Source organism: Epinephelus fuscoguttatus, linkage group LG13 (genome assembly GCF_011397635.1).
Source record: "Epinephelus fuscoguttatus linkage group LG13, E.fuscoguttatus.final_Chr_v1".
In the NCBI taxonomy this organism is placed as follows: Eukaryota; Metazoa; Chordata; class Actinopteri; order Perciformes; family Serranidae; genus Epinephelus; species Epinephelus fuscoguttatus.
The window spans coordinates 26,680,391-26,707,539 of NC_064764.1; the positions used below are offsets into that span (position 1 = coordinate 26,680,391).

The 27,149-nt window shown below is 40.4% G+C and overlaps 2 protein-coding genes across 2 annotated transcripts; one reads left to right on the forward strand and one right to left on the reverse strand.

The window, feature by feature from the left end:
* The first annotated feature begins 1,800 nt into the window (after positions 1-1,800).
* Positions 1,801-19,963, forward strand: xk (X-linked Kx blood group (McLeod syndrome)). The gene is made up of 3 exons (XM_049594812.1): positions 1,801-2,275; positions 13,172-13,434; positions 17,907-19,963. Exons 1-3 carry the CDS (start codon positions 2,031-2,033, stop codon positions 18,830-18,832), a joined length of 1,434 nt encoding a protein of 477 aa, XP_049450769.1. The 5' UTR covers positions 1,801-2,030; the 3' UTR covers positions 18,833-19,963.
* Positions 19,964-21,051: 1,088 nt separating this feature from the next.
* On the reverse strand, positions 21,052-25,591 carry dynlt3 (dynein light chain Tctex-type 3). Its single transcript, XM_049594921.1, has 5 exons — positions 25,475-25,591; positions 23,756-23,797; positions 23,540-23,663; positions 23,346-23,423; positions 21,052-22,173 (listed from the first exon to the last, which is right to left on the reverse strand). The coding sequence occupies exons 1-5, from the start codon at positions 25,499-25,501 to the stop codon at positions 22,097-22,099; spliced, it is 348 nt and encodes a 115-aa protein (XP_049450878.1). The 5' UTR covers positions 25,502-25,591; the 3' UTR covers positions 21,052-22,096.
* Between the last annotated feature and the right edge of the window lie 1,558 nt (positions 25,592-27,149).

Consider the following 27,149-nt stretch of genomic DNA (forward strand, 5'->3'; position numbering starts at 1 on the left):
TTACATCACTCTTCTTTGTTGTAGTTAAAATGTTTTACTGCATTCCTGCTGCAGTATTTCCTTTCCAAGTTGACGCAGCAGAGAAAGAGGAAAACATCTCAATTGTGCAATCAGTAACACAAAACACATGCTGCCCTGGGTGGAGAAAGAACAGATGTACAGTGTATCCATCAGAATTCATGGAAAGGAGAGAAACTAAGTAAATAATGAAAGGAAAGGTTCCCTTTATTGAACAGATTACAGCCTTGTAGAACAAGGCTAACAGAAACATGAAATCTACAGCATGCCAAAACATTAAAGGGACAGTTCACCCCAAAATCAGAAATACATATTTTTCCTCTTACCTGTCGTCCTTTTTATCAGTCGAGATTGTTTTGGTGTGAGTTGCTGAGTGTTAGAGATGTCTGCCTTCCTTCCAGAAATCATGACCCAGTTACTCAAGATAATCCACAGACCTTGTTGTGAGCAGTTTCATGTAGGAATTATGTTCTTTCTACTGAACTACACTTGTCAACCATATCACTGTGCACAAGGAAGTGTCCATCTACTGCTAATTCACTTAGCACCAGTTAGCCAGTGTTACAGCTCATCTAGGGAGGCTTTCATTAAGGTATACCTTTTGCACTGTCAAGAGCCTCTTGTCCATGAGTAATGCACACTGCGTTCTGTTCAGTGACAGCTGGTGGGTGTAGTTCAGAAGAATAAAATAGTTCCTACATAAAACTGCTCACAACAAGGCCTGTGGATTATCTTGAGGAGCCTGCTCATGATTTCTGGAAAGAGACATTGCTGTTGAGTTTTTCAAATGTATTTTTTGGCACTGGCAGTCTAGTTCTATTATATTTAAGAGAAGGCAGACATCTCTATGGCTGATATCTCCAACACTCAGCAACTCACACCAAAACAATCTAGATTGATAAATAGCACTACAGGTGAGAGGAAAAATATGTTTTTTTGATTTTAAACTGAACTGTCCCTTAAAAGTTGCACAAGATCATGCAACATACAGAGCAAATAACAAAGCAGTCCAAGAATATAACAAAGCAGATATATTTAAAAACAAAAAATAAAACAAAAAACCTAACCTTGTGAAATAATATAAGAGAAATTATAAACGTAGAAAAAAGGTCAAAGGGCATATTATCTTAATTGAATATCTTTAAATAATCCCTGAGACAAATTATTTGGGGATTCAATTGTGAATAATTAAATAAAAAATAACTATAAATTATTAAAATAATTTAAATAATAATAATAATAATAATAAAATTACTTAAGATAAAATTCGCCAAAGCATTCAGCACACAGAATCAGTAAATCAGCAAAACCCTGAAATTTCGGGTCCTTATTTTCAGTGTTACGTGCTCTCCCTCCCCCTTATTTCTTTTTGCCTTCTATTGTATTTCCCCCAGTCATGTGTTGTTATCTGTCTTATGGATGTAAAGCAAGTTTATCTATACTGGACATTCCAATAGCAAAGCAATTCACAGTGCTCTGCATCGAGACGAAGTGCAAAATAAACATTATAAAATGACAGAAATACAAAACGCCATGAAAGAGCTGAAGAACAGAAAATAAAAAACAAGCTAAAATACAAGAATTGAAGTTACAGCGGCTGCTCTCATTTATTCCCTAATACCTCAATAAAACATTTGACTAATGACTAACTTCATTATATGGTTTGTTTGATGAGTGAAATAATGCTCCAGTGTCTGAACAGAAAGAACTCCATGACTGCAGGTCGTCTCTTTTCCTCTCTGACAGCCGCCTCTCGCGAGCGCACCGTGCTCTCTCGACAGCGCAACGCCTCGTGCGCCCCCCGCAGTCTCTCCCCGGGACAACACCGGGCTGTGAAAACATCCTGCCTGCCTCAAAATCGCAGATGAGCTGCGGCGGCGGCGGCGGGAGCCAGAGACGACGCCGTCCCCTCCGGCGGTTGACCGACCGACCGACTGCCCGGTGTTAACCGGTGGTATGGATGCGCGGACCCCGAGCGAAGCCGCATTCCCCAAATGGCGGAGTGAGTGAGGATGCGACTCCCCAGTTCCATATTTGTGTCGGTGTCTCTGTTCACGGCCGAGACCACGGCAGCGCTCTACCTCAGCTCCACGTACCGCTCAGCTGGAGACCAAATCTGGCAAGGGCTCACGCTCCTCTTCACGCTCGTACCGTCCGTGCTCGTGCAGCTGACCCTCACCTTCATCCACCGGGACCTGAGCAGAGACAGACCGCTCATCCTGCTGCTGCACATCCTGCAGCTCGGACCCATCGTCAGGTCAGTGCTGGCTTGTTTATCTCTCATTGAATCCTAAAGCAGCCCTGGATGCCATTGTCCTCCTAATCACCGTGTCACGCAAGCTATTATTACCCACAGGTGTTGTGTCCACGCGTGATTTTTTTTTTTTTGTTAAAAATATGTCCGGCCTGTTTTCACATAAGCTGCTTATGGTTTGGTGAATGCATTGCGCACATGCTGTTGTTTTCATTTCCTCCGGCCTTTTGTCTCCGGCTGACTGCATACATGCCGCTGCAATGAATCTATGTGTGCTATGAGTTCGGAAATTAAAACCCAATCAATATGCTCATCGATATGTTCCATATAGGCACACAGCTGGACGCCATCGCTGTCTGTGTACTTTATAAGACCCCCCTCCTCCTCACAGGTCGATCAAATTCAGCTGTGTCTGATTTATTAATGCATGACTGCACCTTCTGAAGGGGAAACCTGACATCACGTAGCTGTTACACACTGACGGAGGAGACTTTAAAGTATAATAGGCCTGGTGTTTCTCTGTGTAAGCCTCAGCCCGGCCTGACCTGCAGGGACCATCTGCCTCAGCTATAGGAGCCTAATCCTGCATGTAGAAAACCTCCCTGCTGTCAGACATGCAGCATGATCATGTTATCAAACAGACACACAGCAGGAGGAATGACTGTGGTATCAAAACCCATTTATCTCCTGTCATAGAGAAGCTGGAGCTGAAATGATGTTACAGTAAAGTGAATCTCTTTGAGTTTTTAAGCTGTAGGCATGAGATATACAAAAGGCCCCACCACCTCTTCTACATAGGAGCGAGACACACAGGCTTTGTGGTATTTCAAGCCCCATTTCCACCAAACACTTTCAGTATGGTACCTTTGAAACTAAAAGTAACCCTTCAGACATGGTACCTAGACCCTAGTGTTTCCACTGCAAACTGTACTTTTAAATGTGGGTGGGGTTGTTGTTCTTGGAGTGAGGATTTGAATATATGCAGTTCACATAATCCAGTCGAAATTGATATATATTTTTAAACGCTCAAAGATCCACTCGTTACTAAAAGTGTATGTCATATAAAAACTAAAGTAATGGTCAAAGTTGTCACAGTGATATTTAAGGTGTGCTGATGGATTCACGTCGTCAGCTCATGCATTGAGTAACATTACAAGTTAATGTTCCACCTTAAAAGTCGCAGACAGTCGTCCCAGTGAATTAAGTTATTCTTTCTCAGACTCCAGCTGCTGTGAGAGGCAGCAAAACATCCTTTCATTTTATAGTTACAGTCTACTATAAAACTCTCCACAGTATGAACAGTGGTTACATGAGCCTCAAAACCAGCCACAACTCAGCCCTGAGCAGAGTGACCGTCCTCTATTGACCAATCAACAGACTGCAGTGTTCACAGCTCCACCTTTTAGTACCAGATCTGTGTGCCAGGTACCCCAACAACTTTTCACAGTGGAAACAGAAAAAAAAAGTGTACCGAACTAAACTGTGCCGTACTACTCGATGGAAACAGGGCTGTAGTGTCTCTTTGTGTTAGTTTAGCCGGTGTTGTAGTTCCTTTGTGTCTCTTTGTGGTCATTTTGAGTCTCTTCCTGGTCAGTATGTGTTCATTTGACTGACGTTTTGCAGGTGAAGTTCAGGGGGGGCCCTGAAACTGTTGGCCCCTGGGCCTGTGCCTGGTCGGCTTGTTCAGTAATCCATCCATCAGCATTAGACAAAAGGAAAAGAGAGATTTGAAGACATCATCTTGGACTAATAAAGTAAAATAATTGTTAGTTGCAGCTCTAATGGAGATCTGTTTGACAGAAATTCAATATGCAACAATTTTTGTTTTATTGTTTTTTAAAGAAAAGGTTGGTAGGGTGCCAAGTAGCTCACATGATAGAGCAGGCACTCCATGTACAAAAGCCATGTCCTTTCCGCAGCAGCCGCAGGCTCAATTTCGACCTGTGGCCCTTTGCTACAGTTCATCCCCTCTGTCTCTCCCTTTCACACTAACACTGTCTTAGCAAATAAAGGCTAAAAACCCTGAAAAATAATCTTTAATGAAAAGGCCAGTACATCAAGTCACATGACCTGAGACTTGCATGACAATGATAAAAGACTCAACTTGACTTTGACCTGGTGTTCATGCCTTGACATGTCTACATATTGAGTGGTTGATTTGTTTGTGAAACACGATCGGGTGATTGCTAGTACAGTTCACCCAAACCTGGCAACCTACTCAAACACTGCAGACCAGCAGAAGCCAACGCATAAGGCAGTTATCATTCAGGCAGTTAATGCAAATATAATAAAATTTCTGGTCTGCTCAAAACTCAGTGACACAACCTCCACGGCATCCATTTTGTTTGTGTTGTACTTTAGAGCTATACGGCTGTACTATCATTTCAGAGCCCCTCTCTCGTCTGCTGTTCATCTAGGAGGCTTTTTATTGAGTGCCACAAAATGTCTAATATAAGTACGATTTATAAGGTGTAAGCAGGCTGCAACAGTTTTTGTTACTGTTGAAAATAACACTCAACTTTTATGACCACTGTCTGTTAAACTGATTTAAATGTGGAAACTGTAGATAATCAGAAATTCATAAGACCCGACTTGTGATTTGTTTGATTCTCACCACAGTTACTTGGGACTTGCTTGAGACTTGAAGGTAAAGACTTGAGAACTGCTTGTGACTTGCACATGTGTGACTTACTCCCACATCTGCATTGTGGCCTGTAACTTTATGAGTAAACATTATTAAACACAGAGTAGAAAATAAAAAGTACATTTTAGCTCCCAAGAACTTTATTTGACTGATGACAGCATCAGTGGACAACGTGACAAAGAGCGAGGTGTATATATAAAGTGGTTACATCATGCTGATGTCATTACAGGTACATTTCCTGATAAGACTTTATATTTGATGACTGATTCATCTGTTCAGCAGAAAATAAGGCAAGACAAAATACATTATCATATCCTAAAAATATCCCATTAAACTGTCACAGTGATCCCACAGAATTTTTCCAAAAATATCTTAGTTCAGTGTGTGGACACATTTTGTCCTTCATAAGAATAAAATAAAATGAAATGAAATTAATACATTTAAATTAAATTAAATTGATAAAATTAAATTAATAAAATAAAATAAAATTAAATTAAATTAAATTAAATTAAATTAAATTAAATTAAATTGATTATAAAAATCAACAGGCACTTTTTTTAAACAGCAGGTCCAAAAAGGTCTCAAAAAGAAATCCCATTTCCAGTTTGCCCTTCTAATCTACTGAGCAGAGACTTGTGGGATACTGGTGCTACTAATACATCTGTTAAATCTTGATTTCTAGTTGCTTTTTAAAGAGGAAGTTCACCCCATAATCAAAAATACATATTTTTCTTCTTACCTGTAGTGCTACTTATCAGTCTATTTTTAAAGATTTATAGTTTTATTGTAATGTTTCAATACGTTATAAAACACAGAACAAAACATACATAAACTATACAGAGCAACCCCTTTAAAATGATACACATTAAATGAAGTAAACTTGTGTCTAATAAAAAGAGGGAGGCATGAGGAAATAGTCGCAGTGCAAACAGAACGTAAATAGTAACCAAAAAGGGTGGGGGAGTGATGAAAGAAAACAACACAAACAAGTTGTGAAATAAAGATGAGTAAATGTTTTTACAGTGGTACACAATAAGAGGGAGGACAAGTTTGTATATGCTATTTATTCTCATATGCTACTGATCACTGGGAGGTGGATGCCGTTCCACACTTTGGGGGCAGACACAGCAAAGGCACGATCACCCCTGAGCTTAAGTCTGGAGCGTGGGACAGCCAGAAACCCCAGGTCAGCTGACCTGAGGGACCTGGGCGTAGAGAGAGACGTTTGGAGATATTTTATAGATTAAAAAATGGATTAATCAAGAAAACGGTTAGTTGTACATCGGCTTGTCAGTGTTCAGTAAGCCTTCAGCTACTGAATATAAGCTTAGCAACTGATGGAGACAGTTATATTTATGGTGACCCAGTGACGTCTATACTTTAGTGTTTTTTTCTATGGTGGACCAGTTAAGCCAACGTCTCTCCGCCTGTTGACTCCCCTGCAGTGGCCTCTGTGGAAGTGACCCTGCCCGGCTGTTTCCCCTCGAGTGTGTTTGGATGATTACTGTTCAGACTTCTACATCTTTCCTCAGTGAAGAGCAGATCTAAGAATAGCACAGGTCGCTGCCGGCTCCTTATCTCTGAGAACACAACCAGAGAGGGAAATATCTGTCTCTGCCACCGACATCACGGCACCGCTTCCTGTTCTCTGAAACGCCACTTATTATAAACATAGTCCTTATCATATTGTGTTATAGCAGCAGTGACACTTATGGTTCAAAACACTCGTCTGCTTGTTTTATTTTCTTAATTCCAGCCTCTTATGTAATTAGGAGCTTTATTCTAATTCCTCCTCAGTGTATGTTGGAAGTGTGTGATCATTGCTTCTCTCAAGAGGTGGAGAGCTGTCTGTTAAGTGTGTAAATAACTTGTTGGCCTTTGACAAAGTAATCCTCACTCAAGGTCCACAGCTTTTCCCGCAGTTTTTAAACGCTTAAAGTCACCCTCCTCTCAATGTCATTTGCTTGTTTTTCCTCCTCATTGAAGGTAATAAAAATGATGTGTGTGCAGAGTTTGACATTTGCTGGAAGTGGAAGTTTCTCAGAGCTCACCTTAAATCTGAGCTAAAAACGATGTCCATGTGCTGATTTTGTGACATCACAACTGAAAGCCAATCATGGTTCAGAATGCAGCTCGAGTGAAAACTTAAACCTTCAGGTCACAGACATTAATAATCGACTTTTCAGTGACATTGGAGACATCTTGTCTCCAGCAGTTAAAGGGATAGTTTGGATTTTTCGATGGATTTGGATTTTATTTTTGCATAAGCAACAACAGTGGCATATCATCACCTTTTGAGTTAATAATAGATAATAATACATTTTATTTTTAGGCGCCTTTCAAGAAACTTAAGGTCACCTTACAGACAAACATAGAGAAAATAACAGCAGATTTAAAAAGTCAATGAAATAAGGAATAAAAGTAAAATTAAAAAAAATAATATAACAACAAATAAATATTAAGCAAAACAAGTGTACAGTGAATAACACTCTGAGTAAATAGTGAAGTGTGAGGCTAGACTATTTACACATCAAGCAGTTAAGCATTTGTTTAGAGGCATGTCTCTGTTCGCCTGATGAATTTAGCTCTGTTTTTGGCCTCTACTAACTCCTGAGAGAAATTTCATGCTCACCAGCTGGTTGCTAACTGTGTGTGTCTGCTCTTTGGTGTTGAGCAGGTCATGTACACAAGGTTTATAGATCTGTCTGCTGCAGCTGAAAACAACACTGAGAGAGCGGTGAGAGTGGACTGAAACAGTAAAGTTTTGGGCCAGAAACCAAACAGAGGCTGAAAGACACTGTAAAGGCAGGGGTGTCAGAGGGTCCAATCCGGCCCTCTAGATGATTTTGCACACCAAATGATGCACATGTGAAAGCTCAGAGGTGTCAAGAGCAATTTAAACAGTGAGCAGATACTTCATGTAAAATGCAGCCTCAGAGGCTTTTCCACCCTGACCAGAATACAGCTCTCTGAAATAACAAAAAATACTTAATGTGGTCATACTTAAAGATACTGAACATTGTGAAACAATGTCAAACAGTATGGGTGGACAAAACTGCCCGGACACATTTTCCCCACAAGTACAACATGCTAATGTTATTAGCACAAGCCTATGGCATTTTACATTGTATAAATTAGCCTAGCAGGCGCCATTTCGACCCAGAGTCTATGCTGTAGCTACAGCATTGATTCAAAGCAGTAGCTTCCTTAATAGCTACCACTTAAGTGGAAAATTATGAAAAAAAAAGTCACATGTTATGAGAGTGAGACACACTGTTGAATTTGCACACAGTTTTTCTTGGAATATCATAGGCTGTTCATCATTTGTTTTGTAAATGGATGAATGTTTTCAGAATGTACTTCTTTACATGCAATGCGATGGTTTTGGACCAGTCAAATTGGGCTGTATGTGGCCCATGAACTAAAAAGAGTTTGACACCCCTGCTGTAAAGCTCTAGGCCCGTTTCCACCGCAGGAACTTCGGGGTAATTTTACGGGGCTGGGGCCATTGGTGTGTGTCTCCACCGCAGGAACCACCCCCGAAGGACAGAGTTCCGGAACTTTTACAGGGGCTCAACAAGTCCCTGCCTCGGAGTAGGTACTCAGAACGGCCCCGAAAAACTCCTGGCTGGGGCTTTGGGATTATTTGGTGCTGATTGGATATACTCAAGGCGGGATGTGATGTTTTGTAAATACCAACATGGTTATCGTAGTTTAGCTAGGCTAACCGTTAGCTGTTAGCGGTGTCTGTAATAACTCAATAAACGGTCCGTGAAAAAAATATTTTTTCCAGCGGATATCTTACTTACAACATGACTGAGCTAGCAAAGCAGTTTTGTGTTTCTGTGTGTGGTAATTATTCAGTTTTGGGAAATCACGATGTCTAGAAAGCATCAGCTGACCGGGACAGCTAACACCAGCAGCAAAGCTAACATCAGGAGGGTCCATGTCATTGGTCCGACAGCCCATTGGTCTGACATCCCATTAATCCGACGGTCTGTGGTGCTGAATAGCTCCCCCTTTCTACCTTGATGGTGCGCCGCGACCGGTTCTGGGTCAGCTGGGAAAGGCTTGAGGCGAAGCAGGCTCACAGCTTATGTTTTTGTCACTTTCTTTTTCATTTTAACCCACACCATGATCTTTTCCTGACCCTAACCAAGTGATTTTTGTGCCTAAACCTAACCAGACCCTAACCATAGGGCATCATGATGATTTCGGAACGGACTTCGGAACAATGGGATGTCGAACCAATGGGCTGTTCCCCATCAGGACGTCATCTGTTAAAAGCCTCCCGTTGTCGGATATGACATGAAATTACTCCAGTTAGCTCAATCATGTTGTAACTAAGACATCCGCTGGAAAAAAAATATTTTTTTTCACGGACCGTGACCGGAGTTATTACAAACACCACTAAGGGCTAACGGCATCCCTACGTCAAAATGGTCGCACAACCGTTACGTCACATACAGAGCCCGGTAACTTTACAGGAACCTTCCTCCTACTCCGCTCTCAGTGGAGACACGGTGGTTGAGAGGGCCAAGCGAGAGGACGTTCCTGTAGTGGTTCCTGCCCCCCAAATAGTACCAGGAACTTCTTCAGTGGAAACGGGCCTATAGTGAAGATGAGTGGAACTGCAGAATCAGGTGATAATCCACTACAAGGGTCACCTTCACACGAGAATCAATATTGATGATAGCGGCCGTAAGTTACGATTATTGGTTTGTTGTCTGTAACTTCTGCTTACTTCGCCATTTAAAGATGCACAAACACATGAATTTAACAACAAGCTGAAGTCAGCAGAGACGGAGTGTGTGACTGATCTTAAGCTCTTCATCCTTTAATGAGATTTTGGTATTTTGTTTAATTGTGCTCAAAGACCATATTTAGTTTGATAAGGAAAAATGGCACACCATTTGATCTGATGGTCTAAAGTCCTGAGGTCTGGTAAAAAAGTGTTTAACAGTACAACTTGAAATCACATGAAAAATCACCATTTTGTCAACAGTCACAGTTACAATTTTTGAAAAATGCTACCATTTTATGACATTTTTTTTCACATTTTTTTGTTAACATCGCACATGTGTGCATGTTTCTGATATTTAACTTGTTACCAAATACTTGATTGTGCTCCTTGTAGTTTCTGAGATACAGTCGTTTTCTTATGATTGTATATTTAGTCTTTGGGTACATGGGACTACAGTTTCTTCCTAAAATATAATGAAATATGTGTGAAAAAGCAGCAGCCCTGTGTGCAAAGAGACAAAATATAGTAGGGAAAAATCAATCTTTAGCTAAATGCTTTTGAAAATTTCTTCAAGTTTGCACCAAACATTTCCACCAGAGGAAAATCAAAATTTCAGCTGCAGCCACAAATAGGTTAACATCCGAAAAGCTGCTGACAGACTCAATCTTTTACACTTTTATTTATTTATATCTTTTAATCAAGTCAGTGATGTGTTCACTGTGCGTGCCACTCCAGCTGATAAACAGTCTGTCCCTCAGCACCCCTGTGGCTTAAATCCTCCTGCCTTGCTGTTTTATTGGCACAGCGCTGCCTCGACCTCACCTCGACCCACGCTCATCTGACTGTGACTGACATCTCTTTAAACACTCAATATAACAGAGCGCTAAATGCTGGTGTACAATAGGTATTGATGATGAATATTAAATGTTAAATGTCCCCTCTGGCCTAACTGAGTTAGTGCCGAAACAATCAATCAGGCTTTAACCTTTTACTCAAGCCCTGGTAGTTAGTGTTTAAAATGTGTACAGCTGAAAGGGGCTGGAAGCTGAAACAATTGGTAGATTGACATTAAATTAGTCTGCAACAGTTTTGCTTCTCATTTGATACAGTTTAATTTGTTTATCAAGCAAAAATGCTTTTCCCCTCTGGTTACAGCCTCTCAAATAACAGTATTTGCTGTTTTTTAATGTCATTGTAAACTTAATTTACTTATTATGGACTCCATTAAATTGTGATGGTATTTTTTTTACTATTTTCTGACATTTTACAGACTAAAACATTTTTCAATTAAAATGAAAACAGCCATAAGTTACAGCCATATATAGCTTCAATTTTCTGTAAAGACAGTAGAGAGAATACAAAAGAACTCAACAACACACGATTCATATGCAAGAATGGAAAACAAACACCAAAACAATTAAAACAAAGATAAGACCTACCGGGGGGGGCACTATTTCAAGAGTGTATAATATAATTCAAAATATCTCTAGCCCCTCTCTTAACCATCTGAAGGGTGCTTGGGAAGAAGAATTGGGAACAAGGTTACCTGATAAAACCTGGCAAGAGAATACATAAGTCATCAGTTTGTGTGAGGCATGGTATACTCCGATTCAAAGTGTTCCACTGTTCACATCTCTGCAGAAGCAGACCTGCCAGACTGTATCCTGAAGTTGACCCCACCCTCACCCTCTTGATTTAGTTTATGTGCACTTATCTAGTTATTTATTTAATTTATTTTCTCTTATTTATCTATTTTACAATTATTATTGATCTTACCATTGATTGGTTTTTAGTTATTTACGCCTTACTTTCCCTCACCTACTTGTTCTTTTTATTAGTTTACCCATGTGCTGTGTTCCTTTTGTACAGATTCCCTGAAAAATGCAATAAATACAGTAAAAATACATAAAACAAAGAACAATGAACTGATTGAGCTCAGTAAACCACCACAGTCTGTTCCCTACAGGACTGTCATTTGTACAGTTTGTATGGACGTCTTTAGGAGAAGCCCTTAAAGGGAACTAAATTTTCATAAGCATATATTTATCTTTCAGAGCAAACCTGACTGACTGAATCATTTGACTGAAGCTGCGCTGTAGGTATTTCAGATGTTTTTGAGAGCTAAAGTCAAAGAGTTTTCATTGCAGTTATCGGGCTGTAATCACTCATCTGTCCTTGAGACACGCTCAGTGTGGTCGGTGTCTGAGACATGCTGAAAATTATCAGAGTGGGATCAGTTGGTGATAAACTTAAAAAATGTATCTGCTTATCAGAGTACGTTCAGCAACATAACATGCATCACACTGTGTTGAAACACTGAGAAAAATGCAGTTTACTTCCTAAATAGGTGATGTAGAAGTTTAATTTTAACTTTCTTTTTATTGGTGTTTAAAGGTCACAAAACAAAAGAACAAGGGTTGGTTTGAGTCACACGGTGGTACAGAGCAGAGTTGTTTAACCACCCACACAGTGGGTTATGTCTGTTATATAGTATATCATCCATTTCGTTCAAATCATACTGTTAAAGGGACAGTTCACCCCAAAATCAAAAATACATATTTGTCTTCAACAGGGGGTTCGTGACCCCTTGGCATTCTTCCACCCCAGCTCCTCCTTTTCTTGTTGTGTCTGACTTATCAATGTTTGTCATTGATGTTGGCTCTGTTCTGTTTGCTGCTGCTCTACGTAGGTGCATGTATGGGCTGAGAGGTTTGCTCTCTCCACCTCAGGCTTTACACGTAGGCACATGGAAGAGGCTTTCTGCATAGGACTAGGAAAGGCAGAGGCCCCAGAACAGAGCCATACAGCCAAATGTAATACTGCAAATGGAAAAAAGGGTCCTGGCTGAATTTAACACAAATCTGTCATGTTATAACAAAGATAAAAATACCTATTCACATTTTTTTTACAATACACAACATTAATTAAAGGCTAACTGCTACCCATGAATCCAAGTGCAATTATGAGCTAGCTAACACTAAATCACTGTACGACACTTATCCGTAACAGCAAGGTGAACTAGTTAGCTAACCGTTACATACTACTGAAATATATTGGTCAGTTAGCTGTGGTATTAATCCAAGTGTATGGACATTCTTGTGAGCCACAGTAGATCATTTTGTAACTGTACAAGCAAGAGACGCCTCAGAAACAACTGGTGAAAGTGTAGAGAGGCTAATGCAACTAGCAATGCTACAACTGCTGCAGGCTTACCAGCTACAGGCAAGCGCACATTAAAACGACTCAAAACTTATCTGGAAATTATCTCAAGTGCAGCTCAGTATGTGTAGTAGGGGGTCCCTGCTCCATCTCTCATCAAACTAAGGGGTCCTTGGCCTGCAAAACGTTGAAGACCCCTGATCTAGCCTGTTTTGGTGTGAGTTGCCGAGAGTTGGAGGTATCAGCTAACAGATGAACTGAAAAACGAATACTCTGGAAAATAAATAATTAATTAATAATAGAAAAGTTCTCTTCAGCTCTAACGTTCCCCTGCTGTTTCGTGTTCCTGCAGGTGTCTGGAGGCGTTCTGTATCTATGGCAGTGTGGGCCGAGTGGAGGAGCCGTATGTCAGCATCACCAGGAAGAAGCAGATGCCTCGCGGGGGTCAGTCTGAGGAGGTGGAGCGGCAGGTGGGGCAGGCGGAGGGGAAACTGTTTACTCACCGAGCAGCCTTCGCCCGCACCTCTGTCATTCAGGCCTTCCTGGGATCTGCCCCCCAGCTCACCCTGCAGCTTTATATCTGCGTCCTGCAGCAAGGGGTGTCCATCGGAAGAGGTGAGGATGAGGAGGAGCAGAAGGAGGAGGAGGAGGAGGGGGTACATGTACTCTGATTTTATGGTCACGTGTACCTTCAATCCCCTGTCACCAGTCCACAGCTCCACCGTAACGTGGGCTGATCAAGCTAAGTGCCGTATTGGAAATAAGAGGATGGTGTTTTCATGAGTCAAAGTGGTGTTATGCAACCGCCTCTCTGATATCGAGGATGGAAAATGGTGATCTGGAGATCTGGCTGTCCAACTCTTTGTGGGAGCCAGCATTTCTGTTCCTGAGACAGATTTAGTAAAGGTTCATACCAAGTCAAACGAGGACATCTGGTCTTGGAGTTAGGACAAAATAAAAGACGTTATAAATACATAAATCTTACATCCTCTGCTCCTGGCGGTCTGACACTTCTATTTCACGCTCGACGATTTAACAGCCTGAATTTGGTGAATGGAGGCTTAGGGCCTTTAAATGAGAGATTCACAAACACCCATAAATATACTGAAACTGATTTTGCTTGCTTTTATCATTCCCTCCTGTTCATAATGGCAATTAAAGAGACAGTTCACCTCCTAATTAAAAATACATATTTGTCCTCTTACCTGTAGTGCTATTTATCAGTATAGATTGTTTTGGTGTGAGTTGCTGAGTGTTGGAGATATCAGCTGTAGAGATGTCTGCCTCCTCTTGAATATAATGGAACTAGACGGCACTCAGCTTGTGGTGTGCAAAGTGCTAAAAAATATGTTTGAAAACCTCAAGAGCAATGTCTCTTTTCAGAAATCATGACCCGGTTACTCAAGATAATCCACAGACCTTCTTGTGAGCAGTTTCATGTAGGAACTATTTTCTTTCTACCGAACTACACCCACCAAACGCATCACTGCACAGAAGGAAGCCTGCTCGTCATAGACGAGTGGCTTGTGCTCGTGATAGCATGAAATGTAAACTTAATGGCGTCCTCCTTGGCTGGGTTGTAACGTTAGCAAGCTCAGTGGTGCTAGCAGTTGATGCACGCTTCCTTCTGCATGGTGATACAGTTGGTTGTAGTTCAGTAGAAAGAAATAGTTCCTACATGAAACTGCACACAACATGGTCTTTGGGTTATCTCGAGTAACCAGGTCATGATTCACAAATATTCATTACAAATATGACAAGTAGTGATGAGATCATATTGTGCGAGAAAGCAGGAGGAGAGCTTCTGATGGGGACAGTCCTTAAGCAATGTGTTAAACAGCTTTAACAGCTGATCTGTGGCAATCCCCCTACTATGACACATAGATTCTAATTCTGTGGGAAACACTTAATGCTCATAATGATACGCTCCGAATCCAAAACAGTACTACAGCTATTTTTGCAATTTGCACTTCACCCCGCAATTTCATCGCATAAAAAAACTATAAATATTGCAACATCTTTTTTCAGTTTTTTAGAGAAGCTGCTGTGAAATCAGGCATTTCAGGCAGCAACATCCCAAAAAACAGCCTGCGAAATCCTGGAGGGAGTGATTCCTGATGAGTTTTTCACATGTATTTTTTTGTTTTTTTGAGCACCACAAACTGAGTCCTGTCTAATGCATTTTATTTATAGGCGCCTTTCAAAGCACTCAAGGACACATTACAAGACACAGTGGAAAAAAGACACAAGCAGTAATGTGTCCATGGATCATAAATTCAGACAATTCTGCAATGTACAATAAAAGTTAATAAAATGACCAGACAAAAACTGTAGTCATAAATATGAGGTATAAATTCAGTGCAAGTCTCAATATGCCTGTCACCAAATATGCCAGCTTGAAAAGGTGTGTTTTCAGACGAGATTTGAAAGTGGAGAGGGAGTCAATACTGCAAATGTTGTGGGGGAACAAGCTCCAGGGCTGGAGGCAGAATGGCTGAAGGCTCTTATGGTAGTCAGGTGGGCAGATGATGATGTGAGTTGGATTACAGAAGAGGATCTAAGAGTACAGGAGGGTGTGTAGATATGAAGGAGTTCAGACAGGTGGGAAGGGGCTTGATTAAAGAGAGTGAGAGGAGCGTGAAGCAGAATCTTGAAGTCGATGCAATATTTAACAGGAAGTCAGTGAAGTTGTTGAAGAACAGGAGTGATATGATCAGTGGAGGGGGTTCTGGTAACGATATGGGCGGTTAAATTCTGGACCAACTGAAGTTTATGAAGACACTTGAGAGGGAGACCATAAAGGACAGAGTTGTAATAATCAATACGGGATGTAACTGAAGAATGAACGAGAATAGCAGCACTCTGAGGTGAATGTGACGGGCGAGGACGATCAATATTTCATAGATGAACATATGTAGACAGAGTAACATAATGGATGTGGGCCTCAAAGGACAGCGTACTGTCCAGGGTGACACCTAGACTCTTAACCTGAGGGGATGGACGGACTTTGGAGTTGTCAATGATTAGTTCCATTATATTGGAGAGGAGGCAGACATCTCTAGATCTCATCTCCAACACTCTACACCTCACACCAAACAGTGTAGAGTGATCAATAACTCTACGGGTAAGAGGAAAATATGTGTTTTTGACTTTGAGGTGAACTGTCCCTTTAAAAGATCCCTTCATGATGTGTTTCCAGTATGCATGATGGAGGACAAAATCCACACTCTCGTTCTGGACAAAAAGGCCAAAGTTTATCTGCAGCGAATATAAATCAGTCTGAGTCAGTCGAATCAAGTTTCATCCACAGTTTCAGTCTTTCATCGTCTTGTCACGATCCCTCCACTGCAGCTCAACACAAGGAAACACAAGAAGGTAATTTCAAACCAGACAGATGGACTGATTTGATTAACTCAGACTGAAGCCTCATATTAGCGTCAGATAATCTCTGGAATTCGTTTATATTAGATTTTGTCCCCCATCACGCACACTAGAAGCATGTTAGGAGAAGTCTTTTCACAGCTAATATGAATCAGCAGGAAAAATTACAGCAAGTTAAACCTGTCTGAATGCTCATCCGAGCACCTGAACGTTGATATAACCCTCTGGAGTCTGTCTGTTCACCAGTGAATAAACTGAGCATGTTTTATTTATAGTCACTGTATTTATACATCATGTAGAGACGAGCTGAGGAAACCAGCTGATACTGCAGCCTAATGTGGGGCTTTCACACAGTATCTCATGTATGGCTTTGGACTATAAAGATGTTTTTTATTGATATTTTAAGTGAGTTACGGGTGTTCATTTATCAACTATGAAGATAGTTGTTTCTTATGTTTTTCTGCTGTGTTTGGTGTTTAAAGTATTTCTGGTTACTAGCTACTTTATAAAGATAGATAGATGTTTTGAAGTGGGATTGAATGAGGTATTTATCCATAGTAAGAGAATGACATTCCTCCTAGTTCAGTTCTGATGAAGGGAACGTGAGGCAACAATGTGTTCTGTGAACAAGTGCCAAGATTATGTGAGGTCGGAGTTGAAAGGGATGAAATATAGGGTGGAAGCATCAAAGCTTTATAAACGAACAGATACTAATGCTGTTCCAGCCAAATGTGGCCAGCCAACCTTTTGGTAAAGGTGGCAGTGATGATTGGCGATATGATTGGCTTAGGGAGGTCGTGGCAAAATCTGGTTGGGTTAATTTAGGATGATGCCAAGAGTCAGCTGACCGGCAGTCAGAAGGCCCCTGGTTTGGAGAAGCAGGCAGGAGTACTGACACGGAAGCTAATGTACTGCTGTGGACGGGGGCAGCAATAACACAAATTTTACCCACTTAAAAAAAACTCAACATCAGTTTTAGTGTACACTATGTTTAGGACATTGTCGCGGCTTTATCTTACTGTCAGACAGCTATTTCTGGCGTGGAACAGAAACCGTTACACTACTCTCTTCAAAACCAGACTCCATTGAGAAAACAGTAATTTAACATTGCTAAACACAGGAGTTTCTTGTCTACAGCTGCCTTGATTGGTTAATTTGTTTGTGTTATTGTGTGACTTTTGGCGTTTAAAAGGGTTAGTTCTGATTCACCAAAGTCACACAACAACATCAGGCTCCTGTGTTCACTGAGCTAAAATTACTGTTTTTGCCAGTGGAGTCTGGTGGCTTTGATGAGAGCATAGACACTGAACTGAAGCTGTCTGACAGCAAGATAAAGTGTGATAATACTTTAAATATAGCGTGCACTTAAAGTGATATTGATTTTTCTAGGTGGCTGAAATTTGTTTTGCTGCTGCCCCCTTTCCATAGCAGTACATTACATAGCTTCCTTGGTGGTACTGCTGCAGCTTCTTTTAACTCGGGGTGTGCTGACTGCCATTTATTGTAGGTAATACACTAACTATGATTAAGTACCTCATACAACCCCGCTTCAAAAAATCCAAACTATCACTTTAAACCTTGTTAAACTGACAAAATGAGATGATGAATGAGAAAATGAATGCATTGAAAGTCGGCCAAAATCAACCTGGACTTGAGAAGATAGACTTGATGTTGTCCTCATATTTCTGTCTCTTCTTCACTGTCAGGCACACTGATGGTGATCTCCCTCCTGTCCATCGTGTACGGAGCGCTGCGCTGCAACATCCTGGCAATTAAGATCAAATACGACGACTATGAAGTGGACGTCCGGCCCATGGCTTACCTGTGCATCTTCCTGTGGAGGAGCTTTGAGATTGCCACCCGTGTGGTGGTTTTGGTTCTGTTCAGCTCTGTGCTGCAGCTCTGGGTCCTGCCTGTTGTCCTGCTTAACTTCCTGGTTTTCTTCCTCTACCCGTGGATCCTGTTCTGGCAGAGCCACTCACCATTCCCCGAGAACATAGAAAAAACTCTGACCAGGGTGGGAACCACCATCGTGCTCTGCCTGCTCACCTTCCTCTACGCCGGCATCAACATGTTCTGCTGGTCGGCCGTGCAGGTGAAACTAAACGACCCAGACCTCATCAACAAGTCCCAGAACTGGTATCGCATGGCCGTGTACTACATGTTACGCTTTGTGGAGAACGCCTCACTGCTCCTGCTCTGGTACATCCACAAAACTGACTTCTACAACTTCATCTGCGCCCCACTGCTGGTGCTGCAGCTGCTGGTCGCCTACGCCATCGCCATCTTCTTTATGCTGGTCTTCTACCAGTTCTGTCATCCATGTCGGAGGCTCTTCTCCTCCAGCATGACCCACAACCTGTGGAACTGCTCCTCCCTGCTCTGTCTCATGTGCAACTCTGCTTCACCTCAGAACAGGCCGATGGGGAAGTCGCCCAGCCCGACCACACGCAAAGAGCCGGCTGATGACGGGGCCCACGACTCAGCCAGCGACACCACAGAGGACATGCCTAATGAAACAACATACGACATGCTCAACGACACAATCTGTGAAACTCCTAATGAAATGGGCAATAATATATGTGGTGGAATCAATGGTGACATTAACCACATTGTATCCTGCAACGCTTAAAGCATCATGTGCCATCCAGAGGAGCGACTGTTATCACACCCTCTGCGACCTTTTAAGTGCCACTTGAGTTTACACTTTGAATCCTTTCATATATCCATCTCAACTCTGTTTTCTACCACTCTATGTTCCTCCTACGTGAAGCAAATGTGTCCTTAACTGGAGATGTATTCTGGCTGCAGAGGTGGTGCTCACCTGAGTCATCAGCCAACATCCTGGGCCCATCATCCTGCAGGCTTTAATACAAATATAAAAACATGGACATCACCATTGCGTCTTTAGTTCTGGAGATTGTGTCCACTAATATGCTGCATTACTGATCACAAGGCGCCATGCGTTTGAATTGATTGTATTTAGTATCTGTTTGGCATGGAAGTGTGCATGTGTGGAGCCTCAGATGACTTCCTGCAGGGGTGAGGGGGGTTTGTTTTGTACAGGGTTTTTTCTGAACCCCCCCCCCCCAATCTAGTTTTATGGCTGCAAGCAATCAGCTTTTTTTACTCCTTGATAAGAGCTTTATCATAAATACGCGCTGCTTCTGTGATGTGTTTGTGCTTGACGATGAGATGTGAATCTCCACACACTGTTTAATAAAAAGAGCCCGTTTGATCACCAAACACGTTACCTGTAAAGCACGGACATCTCCAAAGTTTTTGCACGTTTACAAAAAAAAAAGGATTTAAGTGGCTTTGGTTCAGCTGTTGAGCACTGTATGATGTATTTGCTAATTTCTAATTCATGCTTGTCACGTCTGTCAGCTCTGCGTCTGTGTGTCTCATTAGTTAGGATATTTACACCGTGTGCACACTAAATTATATCTAACTGAAAAACTGGAACTGTAACAAGTATTTTTGCTTATTCTCAACCTTTAATGCGTAACAGTGTGTGTGAGAGAGAATGTCAGTGTTGTCTGTTTTGCACCTGCTCCTTTTTGCAATGTATCTGCAGAGGGATGAAAACCTCGGGTATCAAATGAATGCTCCTAATGTTTGTACAAATGAGATAAGCCCAAAAAAAAAAAAAAATAGAAAATCTATTGTACACATCGAACATTCTCGTACAGAGCAAGATAAAAGTAATAGAAGATAAAATCCTAATTAAAAATCAAAATAAATTTATATTTATATGTGAAAATTGTCAGTGCTGTTTTGTTTTTAGCTGAGAAGCTGTTGCCATATACAGTCTTGTGCTGACATCTAGTGGACAAACACCCAAACTGCAACGTCAGTAACATTTGTCTCCTTTGTGTCAAGTCTGCTATCATCACACTGTTACTACAGTTTTGTAATCTTAATTAGTGTATTTTTATTTCGTTTTATTTTTCATTTAGTTTCCAGAGTGGATTTGCCTTTTTGTTTTTAGTTTTTATTGTTAAAAAGTGTTTAGGTTTTTTTTTTTTTTTAATTTTTATTAGTTTCAGTATTTTATTTTCCTAATATGGGGATATTTGTGGCTCATACAAGCAGCCAAAATGAGTTTCCTCCGTGGGGTGGGTGGGCTCAGCCTTAGAAATAGGGTAAGCTTGGAGTAGAATCGCTGCTCCTTCAGGCCGAAAGGGGTCAGTTGAGGTGGTTTGGATATCTGATCAGTATGCCTCCCGGGCGCCTCCCATTGGAGGTCTTCCAGGCATGTCCCACTGGTAGGAGGCCCTGGGGCAGACCCAGAACACTCTGGAGGGATTACATATCTCATCTGGCCTGGGAACACCTTGAAGTTCCCCGGGAGGAGCTGGAAAGTGTTGCTGGGGAGAGGGATGTCTGCCCCTGCGACCCGTCCCGGATAAGTGGATGGATATTTGTCAGGGGCAAGATTTAAGAAGTTCAGTGAAGGTGTTACAATACCAACGCAACACCTGAAGGCAGCTGACTCACATTCATGTAGACATCCCAGTCTCAATAAACAAGCACCAACGCCTCCTCGTGCTTGATGTGTTGACAAATTTGACCAAATTGACAGAGACTAAACCTCGAGATATTTCCTGTATATGGATATTTTTTTATTTTAGTTTTAAAGTCCACAACATTGTTTCACTTAATTTCCATTTTTTGTTTATTTTCTTTAATTTCAGTTAATTAAAATGTTTTTTTACACCTATTTTTTCAGTTTTTAGTTTACATTTAATTAAGTACAATAATGTGGCACACAAATAACATCTAGGATTGTAGAGATCAAATCTCACTCAGATGCAAAAACTGGATTATTAACACATTCAAAGACTGCAATATTTATGTTCCAATAAATTAATTTATTAAACGGCCTTCATGAACTCAGTCTTACAGAACAATTCAAGGATTTCTACAGAAGAGAAGGTAGAAAAAGTGCATTAGTCTTAACAGTTCTTAACATTAAACTCCAGTATCCTGGAAATACACACTTTCACATCTGCACAGATACAGACCAGTCATTAAAACATTAATGCCGACTATTAGAGACATTTTATACAAGTAGTCAGGTAGATACTAAAACAGTCAGACTTTTCCTAAATACCAAACTACATCAACTGTTTTATTTGGGAATGTACTGAAGGAGACGAATAAAGACAACAGCCATGCTAGCAGCTCTGTGAGGCTGTACTTAGACACTGCAGTGCTTTGAGCTAAATGCTAATGTCAAGGCTAACATGCTTATGTTTAGCAGGTACAATGACTACCATGTACACCATCTTAGCTTAGCGTGTTAGCATGCTAACACAAAGTACAGCTGAGGCTGCTGGGAATGATGTTAGATCTGCAGGTATTTGATCATAAACCAAAATGCTGGATCACCAAATTTACTATAACCTAAACTGCCAGGGGCTTCAATGTGTGTCGCAAATTTCATGACAAACCATCCAATAGTTGAGAAGCTTCAGTCTGGACAGACACACTGTAGCCCCAAAGTCTTGCCGTTAGCATGGCAAAAAAAACTAATCAAGTTTTACATTATGCACAGATTACAACACCTGGGGCATACGGAGAAAAAAATGAGTTTTCACTTCTGAACATCTGCGGACCAAAGAGCATGTGATGTTTGAGATGTAACTTCTTTTACCATGTTCTGCTTCAGGGTTGAATTCTGGCCTTGGTCCCTACAAAGCAGCGTTTTCTCGCACTAACAGCAGGCTGTCGCCTCACAAGCTCTTACTGACGTCGTGTTGTTCGAGCCTGAGGGGAGAAATAAGCTACTGGTACATACAGAGGGGTATCATCAGAGGATCGTCATGGCTTCTTGGTCACGGCACCGTTTCAAGCTTCAGATATAAAGATGTGAGGAGAGAGAGACAGCGGCTCACAGCACCACGGCAACAGCAAACACACTGACCACACAGTACATGGTGCGATTCTCCCACCTCACTGTGGAGCTCCCTGAAAGACACGAACAAGCAGGAGAAATTACTCTGTATGATGTTATTTATAAAGCGTGTTTCCCCGCAAGTTATTCAGTAAAGCTCATCAGAGCCAACAATTAGAGCTGGAACCATTAATAAAATTGAATTGTCAGAAGTTGTTTTTTAAAAAAAATAAGTATTATACTGCCACAATATATGATACTATTCAATTCAGTTCAATTTATAAAGCCCAATATCACAAATCACAATGTTCCTCAGTGGGCATTACAGCACACAATATCCCTCTGTTGTTGGACCCTCACCACAGATCAGGAAAAACCAAGAAAAAAAAAACTTTAACAGGGAGAAAAATATTCAGAAAGACCAACTGAGGAGGGATCCCTCTCCCAGGACAGACAGATGTGCAATGCAAAAAATTCTCATATTTTCTGAGTGAAGTCTCTGAAACCTGAAAATGATCTGCCTTTCTCTGTTTTGTGTCATTGTGAGTTAAATGTCTTTCGGTTTTTGACTTTAGCCACGTGTTTGATCCTTGTTTCCGTTTCTCTTCTTGTGCTCTGAGCTGTTCCGCAGGCTCCAACGCCAATTCAACATGCTGCATCATCCAAAAAACAGCTGACAAGGACTGACAAGCGCTAATGGTGTAGGACACACCACAAAAACCATGGTGACAGACGCTCACCAATGGCTCAATACTGACTAACAGCTGACAGTGGGATTAGGAGTGTCAGGGCCTTTAATCAGACAACACAGGCAGGTTGAGGACATGAGTTTGGGCTCTGGGAATTTAATGAACTAATCAATTCGTCAAAAAAACCCCAAAAACAATAATTATGACCGAAAGATTACTCAATATGAAAATAATCATTGTTTTTAGCTCTACCTGAACTGTTGGCAGTGTTGAAGACACTGTGACAATGTGAGAGCAATTTATGAAATCTGACAATGTTATAAGCCTGTGTTTTAATGCAGTTTATATAGTGTATATGGAGGACGATTAGTGCCATGTTTAAGTAAAAAAAAACTCATAAATCTATTAAATTAAACTTGTAATTTTAGGAGAAAAAAGTCACAGATTAAGACCAGAAAGTCAGGTAAGATGGTACACCAATGGTACACCATATCTGTATCTGTACTGAAACTGGGGTATCATACTGGCAAATTTAAAAATGATAAGTCATCTCTCACCATCAGTGGCGGTGTCCCAGTAGCAGGAGTTGGCTGTGTGGAGACCAGCACCGCTCTTCTGCATGATCGCACAGTTTACTGCAAAATAAATATTGGGGAGAGGTTTTACTCACAGTCACATAAAAACCTCTGCATATCAACATTACGTCCTGAACTCTCATGTTGGTATATAAGATGAAGGGCAGTTGTTTTACCTATGTATTTGAACGGCCGTCCCTGTTTCACCAGGTGAGTCAGACAGTGCTCCACTATACTGGCCGTCCACTGGTTCACTTTACTCTGGTTGTAATCTGTTCCACCGATGACACTTTCGATACACTGAGAGAAAACCACACCATCATATACAGTAATTGCATCATCATAGTGGATTTAAATAAAAATATTTATTGTTTCCAGGAGTGAAAAGGTACCTCTTTGACTGAGATATGGACCTCATCAGCATTGAAGACAACCTGCAGTCATTTTGTTTTTAAAGACGAAGGAAAAACAGGGTTAGTGAGGACATCTGTTGTTTTAGAAACACACTTATAGACTGATTTTTTTTCTGTAACAACTGTGTGCATGTCACAGTGGGTGACATTAAAAAACTGAAATAATTTCAGACTTAAATAAGTGTATTAAAAAATTCTATAGTTTTTCAATAGATAAAAAAGTAATGCAGAGTATGACAATACAACACAGTAAATCAATGAATAACAGGTAACAAGAAAATGGAGAGAAAAAGATAAATAAATCAAGGCCACGTTTTACTAAATCGACTGCTTGAGATGCTTCTGTGAGGCCTCACTTTACTAACGCATGGCCTCGAGATTGTTTGATTCATTCCCTCGTTTTGGTTAATCTATGTGCTTAAATGAGCAAGCTATTGAAATTACAACCTTGAATTATGCATACATATCAAAGCAAAAGCTCACTACGTTGAGAGATTTGCTACTGGCTTTTTCAACAAACTAACAGCTGTGAAAGGTGTAAAACATGTCTCAGAGACATGGCATGTGAAGTGACATCAGTGTATTCACAAATGAGCACACTACTGACATCACAACCTTGACATGTGCAAAAATAATGAAATAGGTTGCTTATTTCAAGTTGACTAAAATTGTTAAATATCTGCCTAAATTAGCTTTCCAACATATTGAAAAACTGGGAGAAAATGTAGCTCTGGTACACAGCTGTTGAAGATAACAGCCGCGAAAAAAGGCAGACATCAAATATTTCACTAACTTCACCCTTGAAGACAGGCTGGTCTGTTGTGCTGGTTCTCTGTAATGTTACACTTATCTCACAAATGAACCAAAACGAGGAAACAACTTCTATTTCAAGGACACAACTTAAATCTTGGGAGAACAATTCATATTCTTGAGGGGACAACTTTTACCTCAGGGGAACGACTTATATCTCGGGAAACGACTTATATCTCGAGGAAACGACTTGTATCTCAAGGTAACAACTTAAATCTTGGGAGAACAGCTTATATCTCGGGGAAACGACTTATATGTCAAGATAATGACATATCTCTGGGGAACGACTTGTATCTTGAGGGAACGACTTACACCTAGAGGAAACAACTTATATTTCGAGGGAACAACTTATGTCAAGATAACGACTTATATCTCAGAGAACAACTTATATCTTGAGGGAACAACTTATATCTTGAGGGAACGACTTATATCTTGAGGGAACATAAGTCAAACGCAAGAATTAGCCACTTTTTTCCATGGCACTTCTCGGGCTCAACTGACTACAGACAGAAACGGGATAAAATATCTATGTATTAAAAATACCACATGAATTCAGAATCAGAAATAATTTAATTTAATGGCACATTTTCTTTTAAGTAGCGTTGGGAAAACTATTATTATGTCCATTTCTTTACATATGTGCTAAAAAATGTACTATTTATCGATGTAAGTGCAATTTGCTGGTTCTGACCTTAACAGGCTGCTAATATTGTAAATATAAATATAATATAGTTAATATAATGACCACACCCCGATGTTAACAACCGTTAGCTTCAGCTAACCGACTAAAGCTAGCTTGCATAGCTAATGTTAACGAACCAAGGCGTCTTTTTTCTGTAATATGCGGAGCTGTCGATATTTAAATTAAATATAATTCAACAACTTCACCTCATCTCCAGAGTTATATTCCTCCATCGTCACTGACGCTGATTCAGAGGTGTATTATTTGTATTATCACTGGCTCACTTATTGTTCCTGTTTACTTCCGGCCGCTCAGAGTCAAAGAACACAGACAAGACGTCACTGCTCCTCCTGAGACTAGTGACTGGTTTTATTATGTCGCCTCACTGTGGCTGAAACTGGACACTGCAGGCGAGCATCAACATTAGAGGGCGACTTATTCATGTAAAAATACTGTCCTTATTTATCAGTTCAGACTATGCTTCAGACTGATTCATAAGGACGTTATTATAACTCAGGAAACCCATATAAACACATGTTGAAAAACTGTATTTCACATGACTTTAAGTGGAATATGGTTTCATTTAATTTTCAACAAACTGTATGTGTTTGTGAACTCATCCATATGTGCCTATATAAATGTGTGCCCTGTGTAAGGTTGCAGCAGCTTACCAATTTCAAGGAAAACCATGGTATTAAAATGTATGGTTATCATACCATGTATCTACAGTACTGGAAAAAGAATGCAGCTGGTCACATAATCTTTACTTATTTTCAAAAGGGAGACTTTTTAGACATACTTCCATTAATAAAAATGGTTTTATGCTTAAATCATAATAATAAATCATTTTTTATTCGAATCATTTATTAACCCTCCTGTTTTCATTTCTTTAAGGGTCATTGTACCTGATGATAATAATAGTTCTGTAGTAGCATGATACTATTTTCTGAGATAGTTATCATACCATGCATATCTCATAGCCCTGTGACATGTGTTTTACATAAGATGTCATATGTGTTCTGTAAAAACTTAATTAGTAGCCCAGGCTATTATTTGCATAAATCACCGAAGTCCATGGGACAGGCCTTTAATTGCTTTCACATGAATCGGTTGCTCAGCAAAGATCTGAAAATACAATGAAATTATTTGTTCAAACCAGTATGAATATTACTCGTATAAAAAATAAGATTTGAACATATCAGTGACAAATCATTCATTCAATCTAGCTCTCACAGACAAGGCATCAGAGAGAGTGTTATGACACTCTTTTTAAGGCACTTAAAAATTAACGGCACCCGGCACACTGACCCAACACCACTTTATCCTGTTAAAACAGTACTCACAACTTGGATTCATTTTTATGAAAAACATCTTTGATTCTTTTGATCCTTCCAGACTAAAGGAATATGAATAACTAACCAGGTAATCTTGGAATGGACACATATTCTGACTTTATGACAGCTTCAGGGGAGGGAGTCACCATTTGTTTTTCGTCATGCTGGTAAATCAGAATTAATTGCAGTCTTCTAAATGAACGGAACTGTTGAACTGAGGAGAATCTAATCCAGTGGGTAGCCAGCAGCCTGTTTTATATATCCATAGAAATTCTTTAAAAATGAACTGCTTGGCAACCAGACCAAGCCTCTAATTGAGACAGGCCTTTATTTGTCAAAATGTGTGGCTGTGACTGGGTGTTTAATTGGAACTCGACTTTTAATTGAAGTTTTACTGTATATAGTTGTTTCTACTTGCTGTTAAAATGTGAAATTTTCACATGTAAAATGGTTTTCCACTTGTGATAATATGTTGCACGTGTTCTTTTGAGTAAAGGTTCAGCACCTATCATGATGTAATGATATAACACAATGTGATGGACATTTA